The 26,188-nt window shown below is 43.4% G+C and overlaps 1 protein-coding gene across 4 annotated transcripts in view; it reads left to right on the forward strand.

The window, feature by feature from the left end:
* The first annotated feature begins 363 nt into the window (after positions 1 to 363).
* The window catches only part of KCTD15 (potassium channel tetramerization domain containing 15), a 43,559-nt gene continuing 17,734 nt past the window's right edge, over positions 364 to 26,188 (forward strand). Inside the window, exons 1-2 of one of the 4 annotated variants that reach the window (XM_034072805.1) lie at positions 364 to 513; positions 6,218 to 6,393. In XM_034072805.1, the coding sequence (XP_033928696.1) occupies positions 6,230 to 6,393 (164 nt within the window). In that variant the 5' untranslated portion in view covers positions 364 to 513; positions 6,218 to 6,229. Of the gene's footprint in view, positions 514 to 820; positions 967 to 4,699; positions 4,758 to 6,217; positions 6,394 to 26,188 lie in introns of those variants that run through there. The other 3 variants (XM_031051818.2, XM_031051819.2, XM_005152183.3) reach the window with 3 other exon arrangements.

The following is a 26,188-nucleotide window of genomic DNA, read 5'->3' on the forward strand; positions in this document are numbered from 1 at the left end:
TATTCCGGGGGGGGGGGGGGGGGGGGAAGTAAGAATAAATCTGGAGACCTTCACCAAAAGGAGGGGAAAATATCCAATTTTCATCGCAAAATTAGCTAGGGCGAGAGCAAAGGGCTGAGCTAATTGTAGCCTAATCCTCTGCCCTGCAGGCGTTTGCAAAGCCCTGAGCAAGAATTCGCTTTTTTTCCTCCTCTTCTCCCTTCCCTCTGTTATTTAGAGACGGGATTATTGCCTTTCTTCTCATAACAGCCTCGGCAGTTTCATTTAAAGGTTTTTTTTTTCCCCCTCACACACACACACATCCACAGACACACACACAAAATAAAGAGAAAAAGAACAAGCAAAAACGGGGGGAGAGAGAGACAGAGGAGCTTTAAAAATAATAATAATAATAATCACAGCAGGATCTGCGGAGCAAAGACAGTAATAAAAGCAAAAAGCTGAGCCCATCACACACAAACCCAACAGAGCCCAAAGCCAAAGGGGGGCTTGCACATCTCTTCCGTGCTCAAGGTAAGGAACGCGGCGGCGGCTCCGCGGCTGCCCGGGCCGGAGCGCGCAGTGCGCGCTGTGCCGTGCATCGCATTGCATCGCGGCGCACCGCGCTCTCGCCTTCTCCCGCTTCCCCCTCCTCCTTTTTATTTAATTTTTTTTTTTTTTTTTGGAAAGTGCCTCTTCAAACTAACTCGGGTCTTGGCTCCGCAGGAGAAGCGGCGGAGGGGCGGTTTGGTTTTTTTTTTTTTTTTTTTTTAAAGCTACAGGACCCGTTTGCAGCCGCCCCGCTTTGATAGCGCCGTGTCTCTGTCTGTGTGTGTATGTTTTGTTTTGCTCCGCTCCAGCATGGGCAGCGCCGGCGGAGCCCCGCGGCCCGGGGTGCCCGCGCTGCCGCCCCGGCCTCGGCTCTGAAGACAACGGCCAAGCCCCAGCGCGGCGGAGGCAGCGCGACTCGGTCCGCGCTCTCGCATGGTACAGCGGAGCCGCGGGGGTCGGCCGGGCGGTGCGCGGGGCTGCGCGGAGCGGGGCGCGGGGGCTGGCGGCGGGGCGGCTCGGCACAAAGGGAAGGCGGGCGACAATGGGGAGCGGCGCGTATGGAAAAGACGGGCGGGCTGTGAATGAAACTCTGGCGCCAGTGAGAGTGGAAGGCTTGGTCTGGGGTAGACTTCAAACCACTCTAGGCTATAGTTTGCATTTCTGCTCCTGCATGCGATGTGGCACACTTCTGCAAAATTAATACATTAGCCTGGCTAATGCTCACCACCATTGGCTGCGCGGAAAATGTGCAGGAGCAGGGATTCGGGGCTGGCTTTTTGGTGGGTTTTTTTTTTCTCTTTCCCTTGCATTCATCTAAGACATCTCCTCTCTTGTTATGTGGGAATAAGTAAAGGACGCCATGTTGTGCCTTTTTTTTTTTTTTTGGTTGAATTTTACCTTTGGGCACACAGTGTGTTTAAAAAGAGAAAGGAAGAAGTTGAGTGACCGGGTGCGTTGCTTGCTAGTGATTTCCCTGGACATCACGCCTGGAAAGGCGTTTGGGTGACGTGAAACTTGCACTAAATAGGCTGGAGATAGGCGGGTTGGGAAGGGGGGAAGCCTCTTTTTTTTTTTAGATTTTTTTTCAGCAGAGCTCCTGAGGGAGCTGCCTCCTCCCCCCCTCTTCCCCCCCCCCCCGTAAAAGTTTTGGGCACCATATCGTCTGTCACTCGGTGCAGTGTTGAGGGAAATAGCGGGGAGGTGGGGAGGTGTGTGCACAAACCTTCACTGACTTTCAGTGTTGGAGCCCTGGAGCCCGTGGTTTGCAGTCCGTCTCCGTCCCCCCCGCGCCCCGCTTTGTCTGTAGGCCCGGTTCACGGCGTGAGCAGTTGGCTCGGGGTGCCTCCAGAGGCAGACCCGAGCGGTCGCCCTCCCTGGGTGTGTAGAGACAAAGGTAATTGCCGGGTCTGCAGCCGTCGTGTCCCTCCGGTCGCGCCGGCGCTGCCATGCGGGTGACTCCTGCAGCCGGTCACCGCCCCGGGGTGCTGGGCTGCGCAGGGAGCCTACCCCGGAGCTCTTCAGGGCCTGCTGGCTTGGGAATTGAGGTCTCAGGGGGCAGAGGGGGAGGAGGACAGCTCCCTCTCCTTTCTCTCTCCTGACTCCGGCCTGGGAGCAGTCGCGGGGTGCGTGAGTGGGGTTTCTGCAGGCGCTGGACCGGGCCCCGGCCCCCCGGGGGAAAGAGCTGCCTCATGGCAGGTCCTTAAACCTGCAGTTCTCAGCTCACGTCCTAAATGTGCATGAAGGAATTAAACTGCGCGAGTGAATAACAGCATTAGTTTCAATTAATTTTTATCCTGGCAACAATAAACTTTAGAAACAAAGCGCTTTTACATCCTTAATTAGTCTTGCTTCCCATCTGTAGTCTTTTAAGTGCCTGCTTCTTGATTTAACTTTGTCCCTCCTTCTGAGCCGCCTCCTTTTTCATTCTTCTCCCTTTTTTCTCTTTGCCCCTTCCAGCCTGCTGCCGGTTTCTACCCTGCAACCTTTCACCTCCCTTGTCCCTCTGTGTCTGCTCTGCACGGTTTATTCCTGCTGTATTTTCCCAACATCCAACAGCAGTATTGGTTACCATGGCCCCGAGCTATGTGCAGAGGTGGGAAAGCTTCATCCGCCCAAAAGTTCTTACACTTTTGAAGTCTTTCTTTTAGTAGGATCTGAAATGTATCATCTAGAGTGTGTATTAAATGAACAGTATTCCTAAAGGCTTTAGAGCAAGAAAGGCAACACCCTGGAAAATTCTGCAGTCTTTCAGCATTCTCTGCCCTAGGGTTATAGCCCTGGGCACGGAGCTGAATGGAGCTCTTACAACTGCCTTCTGTTTACCTTTTATGGTTAAAATAACAGCTTAGCAAAGAAGCAACTTCATGGAGAAACGATTCAGTGAAATCATCTCAAGCTGTAGCAGCATAGCTAGTTTAATCACCCCTAGAGAGCTGAACAACTGTGAGCACAATGGGACACAAAATCATTTTGTGTGTAAATGAGCATGGCATTGTGATTATTTCACTTTGCATGGGCAAATAGTTTTTACAAGCAGTACTTATGCAGTTAGCTTAGAAAGGCAGAAAAAGATAAGCTGGCTCTGAAAGATCTTGGTGTGTAATGTTGGAAAAACTAAATATTCACATAATTTGGGAATCAGGCTCTATTGATTTTGCCTTCAGCAGGTTTCTGTGTTACTTATTAGAGCAGGGTTATTGCCTGTGCCACTAGTTCGGATGCTGTATCCTGTTGTAGGCGACTAAAGAGCAAGGATTATTTTACATGGTTTAATAAATGAAGTTTGTTAGTGTTTCTGCGATATTTACCCTTAAGGTTTTAATTTTCACATCAGTATTAGAAAATATGTGCATAAAGACTTTGCTGGATAAATACATTTAGGATTTTGCTTTGTGCATAAAGTAAGTACATTACTCAGTGTGATGAATTTTAGCTGCATTTCACATTAAGAAGAGGAAGGAGTCATTAGAAATAGGGTTACAATACCTTAAGAAATAGGGATTTTTTTTTTTTGGAGCAGTTAGAGTGTTTTCAAGTGCTCTTCTTGTGTGATGCTTAGCAATTATGCCCCCTGATAATTTGTTCATACGACAATGATTGAATTCCACAACTTTAATAAAAACGTAGAATTCATTTTTTTAATATGAATCCTCTCCAACCAGGGGAAAAGCCTTTACTTTAATTCCCCTTCTCCTCTCCCCCAGAAAGCCAGTGGCACCCTTAGTAAGTATGAAAAGCCATAAAAGTTTGAGAACTATTTTCGCTTTCCAGTGATTTTCTATAATTAAGTGTTTTTTCAACACATGCTCTAGCTGAGAGATGCCAAAAGCAGAGGATTGTTCAAAAGGTCCCTCCAGTGAATAGTATAAATTAAATATCTACTGTGTGAGTATGGCCTCACTGAGAATCTCAGACTCTCTACAGATCAAGGAATTTACTGGTACACTAACATTAAACACAATCATAAGACAGCAGTGGTGTTTAAATATGCACAAATAGATTCAGATCACTTGATCTTTAGCTATCTGTGCATATTTTAAAATTGAAGTCTGTATTTCAAGACAAATGGTTAAATGTAAGACACGTTTACAGAAGACTGGAAAGTCCTTTGATTTCATTTGGAAATTGTAACAAGGGGTACAGATAAGCCCTAATTAGGCACTTGTTTTGTGAAACTGCATGAAACATATTTCTAAGGCAGCTCTGTACCATGCACCTTTATCATTAGTGATAATGGTTAGGGTCTGAACAAAGACAGGTTTGACATTTAGCCTGGATCTTCTGACCCTTTTATTTAAGTGAAGGGGTATTGAGTGAACATGAGTTTGCAGTGCTCTTTGGTAAGGAAAAAAAAAAAAAAACCCAACCAAAAACCTTTGTCTGTGTTGGCAGACAGATGAGGTACCCACAGATTAGTAAGCACGTCGCTAAAATACTGTAGGTACTTACATACTAAGTTGTTTTTGAAAGTTAGTTCTGTTATTTATGCTCTATGACATATTGAAGATTGCCCACAACAGGCTCTTGTGGGAAACAAGAAAGCAACGTCTTCAGTCATGAAAGGATTCAGTCACTTTCCTTGAAGGTGGTGCTGTAGTAAAAATGTTAATGTCCAATTTTGCATCGGCTGACACAGAAGTCCTAAAGACAGAGTTGGTATTTGCTTCGTGTTCAGTGCAGATGTCCGTCCAGCCTCTGAAGAGGAAAGAATGTGGATTCATAATGGGGTGATGTATTTCTGTGCTGTAGATTCAGGAAATTCTTAGGAGCTAACCAAGATGGAATACAGTAAATGGAGATGTTGCAGTGACTTTGTGAAGCTGTCCAGATGTACTAACATTTCTCAGTCCCTTCCTATACAGCTCAGATTTTTATGTCTTTTTTACTTCTTTTTGTTTTTACAAAGAATTGTTGCTGATTGTATGTTCATCAAGTGGTGTAGGCAGGCATCTTGTGCAAAATACTGCTAAGAGAAAGGCAAGACCAGCTTTAGATTTCTAAGAAAGATAGTCAAAGTAATGCGGGAGAAATGGGAATTCACTTTGCCATGCTGCATGTGAAGTGCTTGTCAGATATAAGGAAGAGCCTGAGTGCTTGGTAGCATGCTTGCAGAACAAAATACCAAGAAAATTAGATTATATTCAGAAATGTCTTCAGCTGTAATGTTTTACATATGTTGCTTTACCCATAAGGGGGAGAATGGATGGACATTTTCTTAAACTTTTATAAAAGGTTTTTTTTCCATTTGACATGTATGCTGTTTGTACCGATTTAACTGAAATCAGCTTTGAGACCACGTTTCATGCAGAATAAGCTGTGTTTTTCTTCCAGAAGATAATTGAGGAATTTTCTTTTGCTATGGTTGTCCTGTTCATTTTAAAGACATTTCAGGATTTTGTGGGTTTTTTTTTTTTGCTTTGTACGTCAGCTGAGGATTTTTGGACTCAATTCAGAAATTTCACTAATTTTTAAGTATTTTCAGGGTAGCAAATGTTAGGCAGATTATTGAATTTGTAATTTCACATGCCAGATTGTACAGTACTTTCTCATGCGTCTTGCCATGAAAGCATGTGTCAGTTTACTTACCTTCTTGTTTTCACTGCTTCCAGGTATTAATTGCTTTCGGTTTGAAAGCTTATTAGTTCTTTATGTCTGATATTAAGGCTTAACTGAAAATCATACTTTTATTTCACAGTTATTGAAAGTAAACTAGAAAATTGATCTTAGTTTGATGTGAAATTTACTACATGTATAAACTAAATGCCTTAGGTACTGAGGAAGTCACTAATTTAGAGGTGTCTTGTTACTGAGACAAACTTGCAAAAACGCCTGAATCCCGATTCACAAATTGGTTATTCGTATGTCAGGGGATATTTCACATCTAACACATAAGCCCGCGACCTTTAATTAGAATTTTGCAGTTTGTTTTATGCCCCTTGAGGCTGACACCTTGAAAATTTTTTTTCTTGATTTCTTATTGCTAATAAGCATCTTTCTCTTCCCCTCTGGTACTTTGAAGAAAATGATGCAAATACACTTAATTACAGTGGTGGCAATAATTTGTTAACTGAATATGTGATCAGGCAGATGCAAAAATGATCTGATTAGATCTGTGATCACACTGGAAAGAAAGGTAACACACTGGTAGATTTAAGAGAAACTGTTCTTTTTTTCTTTCCTTTTGCAGGAGGGAAGAAGCATGTCCCGTCTGTCTCTAACACGGTCCCCGGTTTCTCCTCTGGCTGCTCAAGGAATTCCTCTCCCAGCGCAACTCACCAAGTCGAACGCTCCTGTGCATATCGATGTAGGAGGACACATGTACACCAGCAGCCTGGCTACCTTGACAAAGTACCCAGATTCCAGGTAAGACCTTGGTGTTTTCAGGCTAGTTGCCCGTTTCTGTTCATTGCATGGAGAGAGGCATGTACCTGTGAGGAATATTTCAATGCCAAATACGATTTATTCACCACTTATGAATAATTCAGTTTCTGATTTATACAGTAACTTCACTGGGCTTCTACAGAAAAAAAAGCCTGTAAAATTTATATATTATTTAGAGAGTCTATTCATTCTCTCTCTTAACGTCTTCTGCACTCTGCCATTGTGTTTGAAACACCTGTTGGTGTGCTGCTCTAGATTATTTCCAACTGTACCAAGAAACATCTTTCTTTCATATTTTGGAAGGGGGAAATCCTTTTCTCCTTTCTTAAAAAAACTGTATGGCTTTGTTATACTGGAACTCAGAAATGTTTCTGTTGGCCAGCCAAAATCCTAACCCCAGTGGTAGGTGTATGCCTCACTGTCAGTGGTTATTTCCTTTGGGCAGTGGCCACCTGGCTGACCCACTCTGTCTGCTCATACCTGCAGACAGGATTGAATCTTTGTATGCTTAAAGGTAGCTGATTTGTGCTGGACAGGTTGGTGACACATTTGGCAAGATTTATTTAGATCTGGCCAACATTATCACAGATTAGACTCCATATATGCCCAACTATGAATAGATGCGGCATGCAAGTATATTTGTGTGTCCTCCCGGTCCCACGGGGTGTGTGAAGGGTGGGGGATCCTGGACAGCATCAGCCCTGTGCTGGTAGTGTGGAAGAAACTGCTGTGTTAACGGCTATAGCACAGTCATCAGAGCAGTGTATTAAGACCTACCTGGTTTTGATTTACAGTTATGATCACTAAACCAGTTGACCTCTTCATCGTTCAGACTGCGTGTTTTTCAGAAAGGCAAGCACCTTGTACGTAACCAAGAGAAGGTGTGGATGTGCAGTGTCAGGGTGCCCAGCAGACTGGTTAAAGGAGGCACTCTTGACTCCAAACTGAACCAGAGCCCAGGTCAGCAGGTTTCATTGCCAGAGGTTTTGCTACCTGCATGGCCTTTTCATAAAGGACAGGTTTGGGTTGGTTTTTTTGTCTTTTTTTTTTGTTTTTTTGGTTTGACAGCCAGTGTGAAACTCTAGTTTCATTTGAAGATCTTTCCTTTAAAAGAGCAAGGTATTTTTACAGATTTGGCAGGTTCTCAAGCAATAAATGACATTTATGGACACACCTTGAAATGCCTCTGATATAATAAAGCATATGGCTGTGATTTCATTCTAAGGAATGGGAGTTGCTGAAATTCTGCATGGAAAAGAAACAGTTACTGAAATACCTATATTTTATGGTCAGGCCAAACAATATGATTTTTCTGGACAATGACTGTTTAATGATGTCTGTGTAGTACTACTTTAATCATAGAGAAGAAATCTGTTCAGTGGGGAGAGATTTATAGCAGAGAAGCAGACAAATGTTTCATAATACAAAAAAAATACAGGGAAGATTCAGTAGCTATAATAGAGTAGCACATCTGTTTCCACATTTTAAAATATCACTGCTGACAGTATTTTTAAAATATGCCCTATATCAGACTTACTTAATGAAAACTTCAGTTATGGAAGCTTTGGGAGAATATATATAAATTCACAGATTTTATTTAAAGAGCATAGGGTATTGATCTAAAACCTCCCGTTTGATAGTAACAAAAGATAATTTCTTCAGATTTTGTACTATGTTAAAACTGAAAGTACAAAACCGTGACCAGAGCTCATGTGCTGCTTGATATTTTGCTTTTTACTGTCTTTTGTTTCCATTGCTATGTTATCTCATAAGGGTTGAAGGCTTTTCAGCTGCTCAAACTTCAGTTTTTGCTGGAGTAAAAAGATTCCAGGGTGAAATCTTTAGACGACAGTTTTATCCAGCATCCCAAGTAGGAATATTGCTAGATACATTATAAAGTTATTACAAAGGGTGCACCTTAATCTGTTCCTTGCCCTCCCCCCTTTATTTATTTATTTATTTATTTATGTGAAGTCTTTTTCTCTGCAGTGCTGCATAGTAGACTTGGTTGGTTACCCCCCATTAAGTCTGGCATGCTCTCATTCCTGTTTAAGGCAAAGTACTTGCATTGATTTCAGTGGGGATGGTTTAACCTCCTGATGGTGCTTTGCTGCCGTGGTGTGTATCTTACATAAGGCACAGACCTATCTTCACAGTGGTCATGTTGGGAGAGAAATCCCAGGTCTGTCAGAGGTGCAGAAGGAAAGCAATAGCTTTTCTGAGCAAGACATCTAGAATTAATGGCCAAGCACTGTTAGCTTGTGGTCAGCGATAACATGCATGGCCACAGACAGAGGTGTGACCATACTCATCCCACACAGAGCTTCCTGGATTGCTTTGGTTAGCATATTTAACTCTCGGTTTAAGGGTGAGTTTGAAACTCCAAATGTAAGAAATTATATTCATACATTGTATTTCAACAAAAGACGTAAGCTGATACTCTGAAGTGCTTTGCTAAATCATAGCCCCAGTCACGTGTAGTTTGTACTCACTAAAATTGAAAGCTGTGGAAATAACACTTCCTGATTATTCGTGTTACAATGTCTATTTCTTTATCAGCGCTTCAAAATCCTAAGTAGGCTTTTAGCCTGTAGTATGTGCTGTACGTGAATGTTAAAGAACACATACAGATTGTGAGCATGTGTATAAATACAGTTAGGGTGTGCATACACAGAGACATCACATGCTAATGGAAAACAGAAGAAAATAAACCATCAAATCATGTTTATACTCCATAGTATTTTGAGGAGGTCCAGTCATGTGAAGTCCTGAACAAACTCAGTTCACTTTGACTTTGAAGGGATGGAAGAGCTCCCAGCAGCTTGCCGGATCAGACCCAGCAGGAGCAAGTATAGGTATGACCAGTTGCTGCCTATACCTGCTCTCCAGTCACCCCTCTGGTATGATATAAATTACAGCTGACAGCAGTCAGCATGGTAGATTTCTTATTGTAATTTGTTAGGATTGACTGTGCTTAGCCCACTCAGCTGGCTCTGCCTGGCTGTTCCTGAGTTAGGTGGTTGGCTCTAATTTGGGGAAAGGACCTGATTCTGGAAGTCTTACATGAATGGCTGGTGATACAAAGTCAGAGGCCAGGTTTTGCATTTCAGTGATCCCAGAGTTGTTTCAGAGCAACTTTGACAGTCTTTGATGTTGTTTGTATTAGTTCAGCTGCTGAGAGAAAAGCTTTTGTCCATTAATTAGATTTGCATAAGTGAAGGGTGACAGATCAGACATTAAGAGGGACAGAGGCCCTCTTTCCAGAAAACTTTTATAGGCTACATAAATACACCTAAGAAGGAGGGAACTTAAGCAGTGCACAGCTGGTGTGACAAAGAAGAGGGTTAGACAGCCATCGCCAAAAATAGTTTCTAAACCACTTATGCTCACCTTATGCACTACTCTTACACATCCCATCAGTTGGCTTTTTGAATGAAACACCATACAAGAAAGAGGGTGAAAGGCAAGGAAAATGAAAAACATAGAAGAAATTATGATCAACAACAGCATAATGATGGTGGTCACAGAAATTACTTAAGAAACAATATTATTAATCCCTCTTTAGCAACTTGAAGCTGCTTTTTGTGCATACCCAAAATAGCCATTAAAGTTAACAAGCTTTGGAGGCACATGGAGGCTGATGTTGTCTTACGTGAATCTGAGGCTCAATTTCAGTAGTTTACTGACATAGCAAGTTTTCCCACCAAAACTCTTTAATTCTTGTAGTTGTGAGTTACATGTACAAAGAAAACCACTGCTGAATTTAGTCTAGTGACCCTTACCATCAGCATCTTATTTCTGAAGTAACTGGATAAGTAGACAAATTTTTCATCTTTGAGAGCATTTCCTGTAGAAATTCCATTCATGTTTTCACCCAGAGGACCTCTAAAGTATCCCTTTCACACATTGACACTTGAATATGGATTTATATGACAGATTGTAAAGGCTGCAAAACCTCTAGCACATCTATAAAGCAAAAGTATTTATCCAAGGGAGTGAGACAATTCTTACATTTAAAAAACAAACTCACACCAAAAGGCAAGCTCCTAGCATGCAGTCAGGAATACCCAAAGACACTGCCAGATCCTTCAGTCTTACTGAACTGGATGGCAGACCTGCAGTCTAGCACAGCAAGCCCCAGCTTCTCAATTTCACTGGAAATTTCAATATCACTTTGAATTTCTCTTAGAAAGCAAAACAAGATTTTTCATTAGAAGCCTCTCCTTTTTGCAGCCCTTAATAGTGTTTTTAACTCAGAATTGCTGTGAGCTTTTTGTCAGTTTTTCTGGTATAAAAGGTGAATGTATTTACCTTACATTCTTGGTTAATTAGTATTGGTTGCATAATCCTCTATTAAAGATAAGTATATTCTTTTGTTCAAAATGTATTTATAAAACTCATGCTTTTTATGGCATTAGTTATGACAAAAGCAAGCAGGAATAAGACATAGTAGAGTTTTCCAGGCACACCTCTGCCTCTGAGCCCATGGACTTCTTTGGTCAAAAGGAGTTCCCTAAAGCACATGTCTTCTCTGAGTGTTTCTTGTCAAATTTTGTTCTTGTATAGACCCACCCTCAGATAAACTCTCCTGCCAAGCATGACTTTGTGATTCCAGCTGCTCTGTAGGAATCTGTGGGGTTTAATTCTCCTGCTTTTTCCTCCAGTTCCTCCATCTTTCTGGTTGCTGTAGCTCAGCATTGACACCTGAGATCTGCTTTTCTCCTGCTCTGCAGCCACACTGGGCTGGACTGAGTTCAGGGGAATGCTCTTCAAGTTTTAGAACCCCTCTGTTGTGCCTGACAGAAGATGATGTCTGACCCTGTATAGCCAGATATAGTGGTACAGCTCAAACACATTTGCTTACTAAGATCTACAAGACAAATTTCCCACATCAGCCTTTACACTAAGGGTTCTGTACCAGGTCCTGCTCTGCACTTCTTGGGAGGGAAGAGGGAAATTCTTAATTTATGTATGTTTAGGATATATAATTCTTCAGACTTGACATACCTGAGAACATCTCACATTTCTTGCTCATGTAGGATCAATCCAGTGTCACTCACTGCAGCAGTTGTATTTGCTAATTTACCATTAAATATGTGTATTATTGATGTTATTGCCCAAAACCAATGTCCAGTTAACAAATTCTGTCACTTGCCCCATGCTGGCAGTTAGGGTATCAGTCAGTCCTGAAAACACTGGGACTCCAGATGGATTAAGTGGAGACCAGATTTCTTCATAACCAGAGATTGCTGGTGGCTGTGAAAGCATGTTGAGTTTGAATGCAGGATCCTGGTCTAGAGCAGAAGCCATGTCAGCTCAGTCAGGCCAGCTCAGCCTCCCACCAGCCCTGTGCCACAGCAGTCCTGCACCGCTGCGGATTAATAGTGTTCATCTTGAATAAGGTGTCTCCCAAAACTCCCCATGCTAGTGCCATTCCACGCTGCTCACCTACACAGCATCTGTATAGTGTCTTGTTCCTCTTGAGTCCCTCTCTCATCCATGCACATCTACTAAATGTCTCTGGTTTTAGCACAGTGTAGGACGTATGCAAGTATGCTGCCGTGGCACTATTCACCCTTCGTAAGGTACTGTGCTTCCCACTGAAATCAGCTGTTGACCACCCTGCTTGTGGGGTGACATTATGTTCTGAACTGTTGTGTATTACCTAAAAAGCAGAGTTTCTGAGTCGGAGCCAGCAGCCTACATTCAGCCAAAGTGCTACAAAATGTGCCTGTGTGTGAGCTGCAGTGTAAAAGCTCATTAATTTTAATAGGTATTGTGAACTTAAACCATACACAGACTTTAAAGCAGAACACTTGAAGAGGCAGGAGTGTTTTCCCTGCATGCTACAAACACTCAGAGGTGCAGGTCATGGGCATAGTGCACAATCACTGCGCACACGTAACAACGCCACACACCAGTGTAGCAGCTCTGCAGAGAGGAGTGAGCGTGCCAGAGCTCCCCGGGGGTCTGCCGTTGTTTAAGGCAGTCAGGTGTATGCTACAGATGAGAACCAGTAAAAGAGCTGAAAACCAGAGGTTTTGGTTCTGTGCAGTGCCTTTTTTGAATTAACATAAGAATTTTCACGGAGATTAAAATAATTTTCAGTTTCATTTCACGCACCTGCAATTTAGAGATAAATCTTTTGAGTTTTTCTTACTTGGTTATTGACTGGGCAAATCTCTCTTCAGTTTCCAAGAGAATTTTGACCCTTAAGGAAAAAAAAAGCTCTTAAAAAGGGCGTTTCCCCTTCCCATCTTCTGTCTCCCCCCAGCCTGCCTGTGGATGTTGCACTTACCAGAGATGGAGCTGGCACAAGTGAAGGAAATTGTATTGCCAGATTGCCAGGCTGCTGAACAAGTCTTTCCCCATCTGCAAAGCCACTTTGGTATAGGTGCTGCGTGGCTGAGGTTACACAAGTCCATGCAGCACTTTGATAAGCTCTGGGGAAAGTGTGAAGTGTTTGTTCCTTTGGGCAGACGAACATTGCTGTTAGGATACATCCAGCACAGCTCCACTGGGGCAGAGCACAGTGGGTGGAGCTGAAAAACTCTTTCCTCTTACAGGCTGGACAGAGCTACTGTGGCAGGAGTCACACGAGTCCTAGGTCAGTGAGTACGAGGGCATGACCTGTGGCAGAGGAGGGACATGTGGCTTGGTCTCTGGAAAATAGAAACAATCTGTAACAGGGATGTAATTACAGTTGGGAGTGACAACTTTAGATACCCTGTTTCTAGCTTTTACTAATGAGAAAAAGTCCTGGATTTAGGGTCCATGAAACTCACCATAATAGCAGATTTGTCCATGTTACCCAGGGCTGTTCCACAGCTGCGGTGTTGGCTTTGGTGGTAAAGGAGACTAGTCCCTGTAACCCTAAGTCACTGAAGTGACTTGGGGAGACGGGAGGGAGTTTATATGGAAACTAATTTTTCACATGTGCCTGTGTCCACTTGTCCAGGATCTCCTACTAGCTGGCATGTAGAGAGCCACATAAGAGCTAAGCTGTCTGCTGTGATAAAGGTGTTTACTATTTCCTGGACTTCTTCACCACTGCCTTGCCCAGCACAGCACTGCCCAGGGACTGCGTGCAGGCTCTGGAGAGGAAAGCAATTTACCTTTCAGGAGTACAAATCTACTGTAATTGAGTGATGAGATTGGGCCCTGTTGATGTCTGACTTATTTGTTTGCTCACTTGGAATATTTGATGAAATGTAGAAGAAAATACTGCCTAGATAGTCTCTCATGAACACATTTTGGGAAATTATTGTTTCTCTGTATACATTTACAGCTTGGATTGTGTGGAGTTCTTGGCATAAACGGGTATTACAGCATCTAGGAACGGGTAGATCAAGCTAGTCACAGAGTGGTAAGGATAGCAAATCAACACATGTCTGACTTACAGAAATAAAATTATGGCTATGGTGCTATGCCTGGCACAGGCTTTTCAAAAAGCTTGAATCTGAGAAAACTGCACATTCGTATTCAGTCTAACATTTAAAAATACATTGGACCATATTAATTTTTTGCCTACTTTCACTGAAATAAATAGAGGTGGTTTGGATATTGGTACTTCGTGTCAAACCTCTCTTCCAGTGAAGTCAATGAGAATTTTACTGTAAGATTAAATTAAAACAAAATAATCCCTATTCTTTTAGAAAACTGGCCTAATAATCCCTAGTGTTACCCTGTTGACCTCTGTGGAGTTATACCAGGGATGTATACTGGTGTGATGATGTGTGCAGAGGAGTTAGGAGAAGCTGAATCCTTGTAGTAAAATGCTTCTGCTAGGTATTTGCAGTACTGAGTCTCAAAAACAACAGGCAAATGAAGACAAAGCATCATGCACTTATGGGTCCAGCAAGTATCCTTCCTGGTCAGATGGCCTTCCCAAAGAGATGACTGCTGGTTTTGAAGGAGTTACTCCAAATTTGTACCTGTATAACTGTCCTGGGTTCAGCTGAATCAGAATTAAACTATTCCTGGGCCAATAAAATATTTAAGAACAAGGTGCATATTTAAATAGAAGAAACGTGTAGATGTGCAAACACAGGATTCTTATGTTAAAGCATGGGGGATGCTAGATCTCTCAAGCACAGAGTAACAGGATTGTGTGGATGATGCCAGGCTATAGCTTAAGCAGGTCCAGGTCAAGCTCCATGCTGCTGCTAGCCACAAGGACTTTGCCGAGATTTTCTGAGACATGGAATGTAATAAATTGATGAGTATGGCTAGTCCTTCCAGCACATCAGCTTGTTCCCTTGTGCTGTACAGACATTAAATACATAATCTGGTGACTGAAACAGTAAGTATTGTCAGTCACTCTCATCCCTGGTATAACTCCATTGGTACAGAGTTACACCAGGCTAGTGGCTCTCCTAAGCCAATTTGGTAGCTGGGAGAAGCTGCAGAGCTGGAATTAAACTCCAGAGTCATAAACTCCTCTTCATGCTCTGTCCACCAGCCTGCCTACTCCTTCACCTTATCTGCTGTGATTAGCATATAATTCCATCTTTTGATGCTTAAAAAAGAAATTACAATCTATAAACATTTTAGAGGGATTTGGTCTTTTTCTCCTGATTTACTCTCACTTGAAACTCCAGGCAGGATGGCAGTTAGCTTCGCATGTAGTTGCTGTGATGACTGCCTGCCTGTCAGAGCTAGGCACCAGGACAGAGGCTGAGAGGAAGTATTGCAGTGTTCACCTGTGCTGTCTTGATTTCACTCTACTGTAGTATGATATGTGTTCAAAGCCTAAAATTGCTGCTTTTTATCTGCTGAGGACCACATAAAACAAAACCTGAAAGGAGTCCTGCACGTGGGTGCTGGGAAGCTATTATGCGGTATTTGCATAGTTACTCTTGGTCAGACTCGGAAGGCATCAGTTGTCAAGTGTTGGAAACTGAGATTTGTACCATAAAGCTGAAACGCTGAAGGAATCCCAGTCCAAAGGCAGGCTCCGTTATGCCTCTCTCTTAATGGAGTGCAGATGCTGCCGGTGCTTCAGGTAGTCTGTTTTGATCTGGTAGACACCTTTGCAGCAGCAGATCTCCCTTGAGAAAGCGGACAGCGAACACCAGACGCTTGGGACTCTTTTTAACCTCTTTGGTGTTATACTGTGTTATGCCAACAAGTTGTACCAGGACAGTTTATACCAAAGGCTGCAGGTTTGGCATTTGGGGCACATGGTATACCTTTGCAAAACTTAGAATTTGGACAGATTTGGCTAATGGAACTCCATAAGAACTGGTAGATGTCAACAGAGAAACAGTGTCCTCTGCTTGTGCTGGGGTTGTCTGGGAGGAAAAGAGGGCTGAATTTGGGCCAGTAGTACGTAATACAGCTGTTGACTGAAGAAAAGAATTCTATGACATCTTTTTAATCTTACAGGGGGGCAGAGGGGAATCACGCATGAATTTGTAACCAGTTCCAAACATATTTCTGCTTCTGTTCACATGCAGTTGTATTATGTTTTCAGGCATGAGTGTTAAAGTAGGGGTCTGCTTTTGTTTTCAATTAAATCAGAGGATGTTCTGACCTTGACTTCACTGGGACCAGAATCAAACCCATGACCATAATGTATTTAAGAATTAATCTCTCACAATAACATAAAAAAACAGGTTCAGCTTTCAGTATCTCATCAGAATCCAACAGTTAATGTTTTTCTACTATTTTAAAGTTTTTACCAAAGTTAATTCTGTAGGGCATGTGTCCTTTGTGCAACAGGTGTGTATTACTGTCTCTTTCCCAGATCTGGGTTCCCTCTCCATAGTCAGTAGACACAGGCTCCCTCTTTTTGCTGGAATTTGGCCATGGAGCCAGGCTCTTCCCAGTGGACATGTCAGTGGGTTGTTTCCTCTATGTCCCTGCTCTCCAGCTTCAGTAACAGAAAACTATTGCTAATTTCTCTTTGCTTCTGCCTTGCATTTGCCAGCAGTTCAGGCTCACCAGCAAAAACTGTTACACTAGTCTTCCTACTTCATGTGGGCATATGGGACTTGGTGGTTGTTTTCCCTTCAAAATAGCTCTTTAATAATTAATCATTCTTGGTGTGTTCAGTTTCTTTAAATGAACAGCCAGGAAAAGTATGTTGGGTACAGCTTAATCAAATGTAAGAATAAACAGGAGCATTATTCATTCATCATACTCAAGAGAGGCTGGTATCATTCCTGTTCTCATCATGAAGATGTCTCAGTGCAGCAGAGGTCAGTGTGGGCACTGAGGATGTTCATCCAAGATGGTGCAGTACTGCAGAGTCCCAGAGAGCCTGTGTTGTGGATATGGAAATAAATAAAAGAACTGTACAAAAATGAAAGAACTGTAGGAAAAAGCTGCTCAGCTTTCACATCTGGGATCAGAAGTGAAGGGGTGTGGCTCAAGCAGAGTAAATATTCTAGCTGTTTACAGGAGCAGCAGGTTCCAAAGTGTGTTAACTGTCACCATTTACACTTTATAAAAGATTGTTCAGCCCTTCAGTGTCTGTCTTTCTCCTGCTGTGTATTGAATGCAAAGGATGCACAGATGCAAAGGATGCAGAGGGCCAGACCTGCACCCTGAAAGGTAAATAAATGAGTTACATTTGAAATTTTCCCTGCCTTCAGCCAGTCCCAGTGGGAGTTTTGCTCTTTGCTCTTTCAGTGTGCAAGGATTTAGCCCATTTATATTAAAATAGAACTAGTATCTACATGTTTTTCAACTTCCCAGTTGTACAAGGGTGCTGGTAATGGAAGTAATGTCCAGATCTGGTCAGATTTGCAAATCTTGGTAAAAGTACTGTTACCTTGCTCTTGATGTTACAGCAAGTAGGTGAGCAGTAAGAGAGCTGGCATTTGGTGCAGCTCTGTCCTCACCAGGGCCCTCAAAGCACCATGATTTGGGGGGAAGGGGTGGTTAAAGGAATAGCAAGAAAAGGCTTGTATAGGCAGGCATGTTTTGTTTAATTGTGCATCTTCTCATGTATTAACAATTTCATTCTGTTGAGTGCCCACTACTCCCACAGATTTTGAAGTAAAATGCGGTTCTTGCAGGATTGGGACCTTTGGAAAACTGCGGAACACTTTAGTAAACTAAGGTGCTAGTTTAGAAGTTTGTTTAAATTAAAGAATTTTTGTTCTTGCATTGATTTTCATAGCCAAAATTTAGTTTAAATTCTCTGTTGAGAAAACATAAAAGGCTAAGAATCCTTGCAGAGCTCAAGTCAGGACAGCAGCATAATGGCATAATAAAATCAGAATACTTTTGCAATACAAATTTGCATTACTATTTTTAATCACCAACTATTTTCATTCAGTTAGAATGAAGTAAAAGATGTAAGAAGAATAAAAGTAATCTGAACTTTATACCAGAAAAAAATACAGTACTAGAAATTTATCTTACATGTGCTTCTTTAGGTGTAACTCCATGATTTAAAATAGAGAGGGATTCCCAAAGAGCTAAGTATTACCAGGAATGTGTGAGCTTCTGTGCAGTTACCTGGATTCAGAGTATTTCACTGGAAGAATAGTATTTGGCTTCTAGTGTTAACAAGTTCTGTATTTTGGGGATTTATATTACATTGTAATATTATTTGGTTACTTTTATTAAGAATATGCAAGTCAGCCAGACTCTGGCCTTCTTACTCTCCCCAAGCAGTTACTGCTTGGTAGGAATAAAGGTGGCAGAACTGGCCTGTCTTGAACTACAGTAACTGCAGCCTCTCTGCTTCCTGTTGGGCTGCCTTGCATCTGCACACCTTCCATGGTCAAAACCTCTGTTCTGGTGATGGTTATGCCAGACCAAATGAATGCAAACAGTATGGTTAAGCATCAAAAACTGATGCGGGCCTGTTTGTCACTGTCCCTGTTACAAAGGATAAACAAGCACACAGGGAACTTTTAATGGAGAAGTGCAAATTTTACCTGTGTTTGAAAGTTACTTTTTTTTCCTGTTAAGCACAGCGAAGGCATTTTGTGACTGATAAATAAATGTGGTGGGATGCTAGTGTGTGTAGTGAGTGCTGTTCTGTCTGTGTCTACTTACTCTGCCTATAAGTGTGGTTATAGGCCAAATGCAGCGAAAGGATTCGTAATACAGCAATTAACATAAAAGGCGCTGTTTCTTCAATTAAGTCTTTTTATAGCTGTTAACACACTGAAATAGACAAATGCGATTTTCATAAGGCAAAATATAACCATTAGCCTGACAGAGACTTGGACTCTGCCACCATTACTCAGGACTAAGCAGCATTTTGCTCTTGAGCTGTTGACTCTCTGTGAAATGGGTGGTAGAAGGCAGACCCTGGAGATAAACATGCTGCTGATAAATTTGAGATGAGTGGCCAGCGCTGATGGGCCTAATCTTACTATTGCAATGAGGTGAAGGGCTTAATGTTAATAGTCTTGTGAAATATGAAAAGTGTTGAAAAGAAAGCTCATGGGAGCCCCAATTCTCTTAGTCGCTGATCTGCTCATTGTAGTTGTTTGAGCACTCCTCCTCCACCCTCAAGATCTGATAGGGTGCGTGGCTGCATGAATGCAGGACCAGCGTGGCTCTTGACTGCCAAGACAGTTTTTTAATGCAGGAAAAGACACTGCCTTCTCTAGCTGGCATTAGTGTTCCCAATTTTGTGTCTTAACTGCTGATTTATGTATAGGCAGTACTGTCTCTACAAATTAAAAAATAAGTGTTATGTATTAAGACCTAAAACTACATACATATTTCCATAAAACTATGGTATTATAGTCACCAGCCAAAGTTTCTTAAGTGTGGAGATAGGCTGTTAACAGTAGGTGAAAAATAAAGAACTCTAGGATCTCTTATCCTTACCATGAATGCACTGTGGTACTTCAAAAATAATAGGTAATTTCCACTTCAGTGGATTCTATTACTTGTTGGTTCAGTGGCCTTCAATTGATAGTAGCAGAGAACTGAAGACATACTTGCCTGTGCCTTTGTCTTAACTAGAAAATCCATTACATATTACCTAATTTTGCTTTTTAGTGATAGTATAAAAAACAGAAAAAAAGTCCTTCTAGAACTTCTTAAGAATGATTCTGTGTGGTAGATGATAATATTCTTTATGGATTATTGACTTGTAAAAATATGTGTTGATACTGTATAGACTAACTCTGACCTGTTGCAAAAATAGATATTCTAGCTTGAGATGCAAAATACGAAGTGTTAAATCTAGGTAATAGATCCTGCAGTTCCTTCAGGTGCTTAATAGTTAATGAATGCAATAGCCTTCAAAAACACTGCAAAGTGAGCCTATGGCTCAAAAAGCCTCCTTTGGCATTCCAGGATCAGTACTGGAAGGCAGGAACAGGAGGTTATAGGAACTGGAGATGGATAAACCTTGTGTGTTACGTCCTCCATCTCTCTGCTGAGATCGGACCCTACTAATTTTTTGTTCAGATTGAGAGAGGGGCTTTGGGGCTAGAAGCTTTAGTGTCTCCATTTAGTTCTCACAGGTCAGTTTTGCACTTGAATATCTGAACACTTGAATATATCACTTGTGCCATGAGAACTGAAGGGACCAGGGCTGAGCAATGCCTGTACAGGGTGAGGCAGTTCCTGGAGGGTACTGGACATCTGAGGCTGCCCTGCTGAAATGCGGGTGCTCACCCTCATTTTGTAGGAGTGGTGGGAGAAGTACCTGGTCTGGGCTTGTTTATGCCAGAAAACCCCTTTGGAGAATCTCTCTGTCTTCAGGAACATGAACTGGTCCCAAAGCACACATGGTTGCTTGTATTTACCGTAGTTTACAGAGCAGTAGTTTATACTCCCAACTGAAGATTGAGACTCTTCCCGTCACACTTTCTCCCCATCACTGTACAAATAAAACATTTAAAAGATGCTTAAAACAGAATTTTTCCCAGCTGAAGCATCCTCCCAGCCGAGTGCATGCCTGAAGCAATCTGAGGTGGTCAAGATGTACCTTGGATTAAAATGGGATGTACCTTGGATTAAAATGGGAGCTTGTGGCAGAGCCGTAATGCTGAAGCCCACACAGTTTCTGCAGCCTGTCATCTTGTGCACAGGCCTGGACTGCAGACAGTGCCTCACCTACATGCTAGTTTCCTATAATTAGAGAAGGGCTTAAAACCACTGGTCAGGTAGCAGGGTGTGAAGGTATGGTATAACCATACAACAGACCTTTGTTTATGTATTTTCATGCTAATTATAGCTGAAGTTTTAAATTGAGGCGGATCAGAAAACCTACTGCAGCCAGATGCAACCTTTAGCCACGTTCCTCGCTGTACAGGGCGTGAGGGAGCATGTGTCCTGGCAGAGACAATGTTTTAACATTCCTCCCTCATTAGTACTGTCAGGCCAGAAGGCAGAAGACACCCGTTGGCTGCTCAGCTGGGTTATCCCTGTCCTCCTCTGGCCAGTCCTGCCTGCTTTTTTTCAATGCGTTGGGTGTTTTAACGTACCTCCCTGGGGAGAGCAGCTGCAAGTGCTTTCTCCATGAGTTTGCTGAGAACTTGTGCACAAACCCCATGAGTTTTACAGTTAAAATAATACAAATATGAAAAGCACTACTGTGAAGGCCTGGCAGCACTGTCCCATGCCTATCCCAGACTGTGCTGCTGTGACTGGGATGCAGCAGTGCCAGCAAAGAGCTGGCTCACAGCATGCAGGCACTGGGTAGGCGCAACTGCTCCAGCTGCTTTCCCATTCTTTCCCAGAAGTTACTTCCTTGTGATGGGACGTACAGGCTTGTAACAGACAACAGCTATGCCAGGCACAGTGTAAGGCGCTCCAGTCTCAAGCACCTCTGCTCCAATTCACAGCATTTTTTCTTTTCCAAGCAGATAACAGTATCTATCCTACACACCTTGAGCAAATATTTAAGAGATAAGCAGCACTGTTTGTGCTCAGCAGCGATGACTCTGCTTGTACACCTGGGATGCTTTGCTAACATGTACCGTGGGGCAGTTTCAGGTCACGCTCAGTGTCCCAGCTCTAAACAACCCTCTTCCTCCTCTCTGTGGCATTTCCCACAACCACCTCTTCCTCCAGCTCCACAGCAAAGCCCAACAGCCAAGAATGACTGACAGCTACCAGATAGAAGTCAGGGATTGCTGCAGAGCTTCTACCAGCTTCACTGTATATTTACACTGAGTGGAGCAGGGGGGTGCACTTCTCTCTTCTCCTCTCCTCTCATAAAATTAGGATAGAGACACATCTTGCTGACAGTTTGCTGAAATGTGCATTCCCTGCTGATTTGACATTGGGCAGGAAGAGTGTCTACAGAATCAATTTTTAATAAATGTAAACAACTAAATTATGAATGACAAAAATATCACTGAACAATTAAATATTAATCATGTAATTACTTAAATTAATACTTTTAGTGCAACATTGTGATAGTGTTTTACTTACACGGTGTTGCTGTGCTGGCTGGGTGGGTGAGACGGGACAGAACCACAGTGGCTCCCCTGTGGTGGGGCTTGGGAGCGGCGGGCTCTGCTTTTACTTGCCACATCCCAACTGCTGGCTGTCCCACAGGTCCTATGATACTGGGTGCTCCTCTGAAAGCCTCTGGAACCGGATTTACTCACAGAATCCCAGACTAGTTTGGGTTGGAAGGGCCCTCAAAACTCATTCAGTTCCAACCCCCTGCCATGGGCAGGGACACCTTCCACTAGACTGGGTTGCTCCAAGCCCCATCCAGCCTGGCCTTGAACACTGCTAGGGATGGGACAGCCACAGCTTCTCTGGGCACCCTGTGCCAGTGTCTCACCGCCTTCACAGGGAATAACTTCTTCCTAATATATAATCTAAATCTACCCTTTTTCAGTGTAAAGTTATTCCCCCTTGTCGTGTGACTTCACACCCTTGTAAAAAGTCCCTCTGCGGATTTCTTGTTGGCCCCTTTAGGTATAGGAGAGCTGTTACAAAGTCTCCCTGGAGCCTTCTCATCTCTAGGCTGAACAAGCCCAGCTCTCTCAGCCTGTAAAGCCTTTGAACAGAAAACAGAAGTTCTTTCTTAGTAAGAGTTGCCAAGAAAATGGCTAAATTGCCCCACACCAGAAAGGGACTCCCTCACCCCAGAAATGTTCCTAACCCAAAGTGCCATTAAACCCCTTGACAGTGTTGGGTGAGGTACAGATCTGTGGCTGTGCACAATGATGGTCTCAGGAAGACTTGAGGGTGCTCCAGAGGGAACTGGGGATGCAAAAAGCTCAGGATGCTTCTAAGATGGAGTTGGATGAGTTTATGAAAGAGATGGTATGTGGTGAGCTCTGCTCTGGAGTCCAGAGTCCCTGCTCTGCAGGCCCACCCTTGTGTTCCCATCTTGATGGGCACTGCAGGTTGCTCGTATGGACAATCGGTTGCCAACACTCTGGGGGACTGTGGGTAGCAGCAGCCGTCAGTAGGTGCTCACATGCAGCTTCCTCCCCTGCCCAAGAAACTAAGAAAAGAATTTACTGGCGCTCTTGTCCTTGTGGGTTGGCTGTCTGCATTGTTTGTTTTTAATCTAATAAAAGGAGATCTTAATATCATAGTAAAATCAGTACAAAGGTAGAAACTCACCCCTTGGCGTTTTGGCGAAACATGATTGAAAATGTAAAAAGCCTTTAGCAGAAACAACAGAAGCACAAAGAAATTGTAGAAATAGGATCAACAGGTTGTGTTTTGGGTGTTGGGAGGAGCAGAGAAGAGTATCCAGACAGGATTTGAGGTGCTGGTGATACCTCCTAAGCAGGAGGCTGGACACTGACCCTGTTATGGCTCTGCTCTGTGGGGACATGGTACAACGGTGGCCAGGAACAGGGACCCTACGAGGGTTGGGGTGGACAGCAGTGCAGAGTGGTGAGGAAGAGCTCATTGCTGGAAGGGCAGGAGGAACTGAGGAGGAGGGATAGATGGCTGGGAAGAGGCCATGCACTGGGAAGATGGTATGAGCGTTGCAGGACTGGCCAGGGAGGAGGAGGCAATAGAAAGGCAAGTTTGCATCCTTAGGCTTTCAACTACTAGGATTGATCTTGGCTCAGTCTGTTCCCTGTCTGGAGATTAAATCTTGGACAGAAATTTTAAGATGGTTTTAAAATTAGAAAGTGAATCTTCCCATAACTTCTAGCTCTCATCACATGGCAGGGTGCTGGAGCTTCCTGAGCCTGCCAGCCTGGCTGGTACCTCATTTCTGATTTAGCACTAACAAGTTTGCACAGTGCAAGACTATTCCCATTCCCTTGCACTTGCTGACTTGTCTGCACACATTTTGTTTCCATGCTTTTGCGCGCAGCATTTCATTCTGGCCGCCCATGATCCACCCATTTTGCACATCGGGTCCCGGTGGGGCTTACAGAGCTGCCTCCAGGCACTGTGCTCTTTTCTTTGGCTTCGCACGCCTGTTGGGCAAACTTTCCTTTCGAAGCTGCTGTTTGAGTACACTTTGTGCTCTTGCAGTGTTACGTTTTCTGATGGACTTTTCTGCAGGTATTTTTTATCCTGTCAAGAAGGGAGAAGTGAAGCGCTTCCTGCGCGCAGCGTTGCAACACGCTGCAGCGAAGCTGGTTCTTGGAACTTAGCAGCCCCCAAAAATGCCAAATAAATCCTTAAACTATTCATCACTCTGTTTTTGGGGTGGCAGTTAAGTCTTTCAACACTCTGCAAGTTTCTTTCCCCAGCAGTAATTTTGCTGGTGAAGAAATACAGCTCAGGGCACTCCACAAAGGCCTCAAAATTCATGTTTTGTTTTCATTACCAAAAAAAAAACTTCACTGCATTAAAGAGCAGCACATTAACATTTCCTACCCGGTCTTCCCTGCACCCTGTCGCTGTTGGCAGACCTTTCCCCATATGCGTGGCAGAGCCCAACAGACTTCACAGGGCAGTGGCGGCAAAGAGAAGGAGGTTGAAGCCTCAGCCCAGCTTATTGAGCTGTAAGATTTCAAAACTTTCAGTAGCCACCCAAATTTATTCAATAAATGTACTGTATTGAATATTAAGCTGCTTGATCAGTGTTCCCTCTGCTTTCAGTCTCACCCTCACAGCACACTGGCTCATGTGTATGTCTAAGGAAATAAATTGTCTAGTTCCTGGTATAAAATTTAGCACTCTGCAGGGGAATACATTTAAGTATCTCAGGCAAATAGCCCTAAAATAACAACAAAAAAGAAAATAATTACTGGAGGCTTACTGAAATTTGGGATTATATAAATTAAATGCTGCAATGTGAACTGGATGGTGTTCTCTGGTATCATTGAAAATCTAGAAGTTGAAGAAAAACAGTAAAAATATTATAATTAGGGTTTAGTGGAGCATTTGGTTATTCTTGTAAGTAACTCAGACTAGCTGATTGCTGACATAGACATGAGAGAAGGCAGTAAGAGCTGGAACTTGCTTAAGAGGGCAGGAAGGCTTTTTTAGCTGAATTCAGTGGGGATTTGATAAGTCCAGTTTTATTTAATCTCCATAGTTAATTTAGAAATAAACCTCATGTTAATTAAATCTGCAAATAAATTAGCAAGTTAAAAAATCAGGCTGAGGTGCAGCCTCAGAGTCTGAGAGCAAATCTCACCACGTTGCATGAACCCGCAGCCCAAGGCATGCGGCATGAGGCACAACCGGAAGCACCAGCACTGGTGATGGAGCAAACCTGCTCTTTCCCATCACAAGGGACCTTCTTCTTCCCATCGCTGGGGTGGGTGTATGCCTTCTCCTTGCATCCCTTTCCCTCGCTGCTGGATCAGAAACCTTGGGGTGGTGCTGCTGGAAGGAGGGAGGCAGTGAGGCTGCAGCTGCAGCATCCACCAGTAGTGCTGGCCTTTGCCTTTTGGCATGGTTTGGTGAGCTTTTTACCATGGCAGAAGACAGCCCTGCCCTGGTCTCAGTGAAGGACACAGCAGGATTGCATGGCTGAGTCGAAGGGATGACTTGACAGTGAAGTCCAGCAGTCTGTGGGATGTTCTCTCTGGCAAATGGAAGAGACCTCACTTGCAGGATTATATAAGACTCGACTTTGAAACACAAGACACTCTGCAGTTGGGAACAATGCTGCACTGTCAGAGAAATGGACTCAATTACTTAATAGGTCGTTGCTGTTTGTCTCCTGTGATTTTCCTTTCAAGAACATATATTCAGCTGGGTTATTTCTCATGGGAAGACAGAGTATTCTGAAAGAAGCCAGGCATTTGGAGGGGAGAGGCGGGAGGAACGGCAGGCAGGCAGACGCCTGGTTTGCTTTGTGCAGAGTGTGCTCCTCAGGACATGGAGAAAGCTGATGTGATATAGCTGATTTTGGTCCTGTAACCAGCTGATCATCAGGTCTCATAGGTCTTACTTCCATTTCTTTGCTCATAAAAGATGTGTCACATTGCTTTTCTTCTGCCAGACTCTGATCCCCAGGACTGCTGGTGGTGGGACGCAGGTCCCACAGGGAGTACTGCAGATGCTGCACTGTCCACTGATTGCTGGTTTGCTAAAACATTTAGTGTTGTATGGCCACTTACCCAGCACTGAGGGGTTCATGCAGCTCATCTCCATGGGTGGGCAGCCTCTCCTCTAGCACAGAAAGGTTTTGATGGTGATTGATCAGAATGACAGCCAAGTTGGAGGAAAAGCTCATGGCCAAGAACCTATCTCTGAGTAACCATTTGATTCTCCATCAGCAGGACATGTGGACAGAGTTGTATAATGGTGACACTTGTTCTCACCAAAATTACTCTGCCAGCCATGGGGAGAGCATTTCGTAGGCACTTTCTCCTTGCTGGGGTCATGGTCCTAATTTGCAGCACTGATTTGCAACAGTGCAAGCTCCAGGCACTTGCTGCTGGTGTGTGCCTGTGCA

Source organism: Melopsittacus undulatus, chromosome Z, assembly GCF_012275295.1.
Source record: "Melopsittacus undulatus isolate bMelUnd1 chromosome Z, bMelUnd1.mat.Z, whole genome shotgun sequence".
In the NCBI taxonomy this organism is placed as follows: domain Eukaryota; kingdom Metazoa; phylum Chordata; class Aves; order Psittaciformes; family Psittaculidae; genus Melopsittacus; species Melopsittacus undulatus.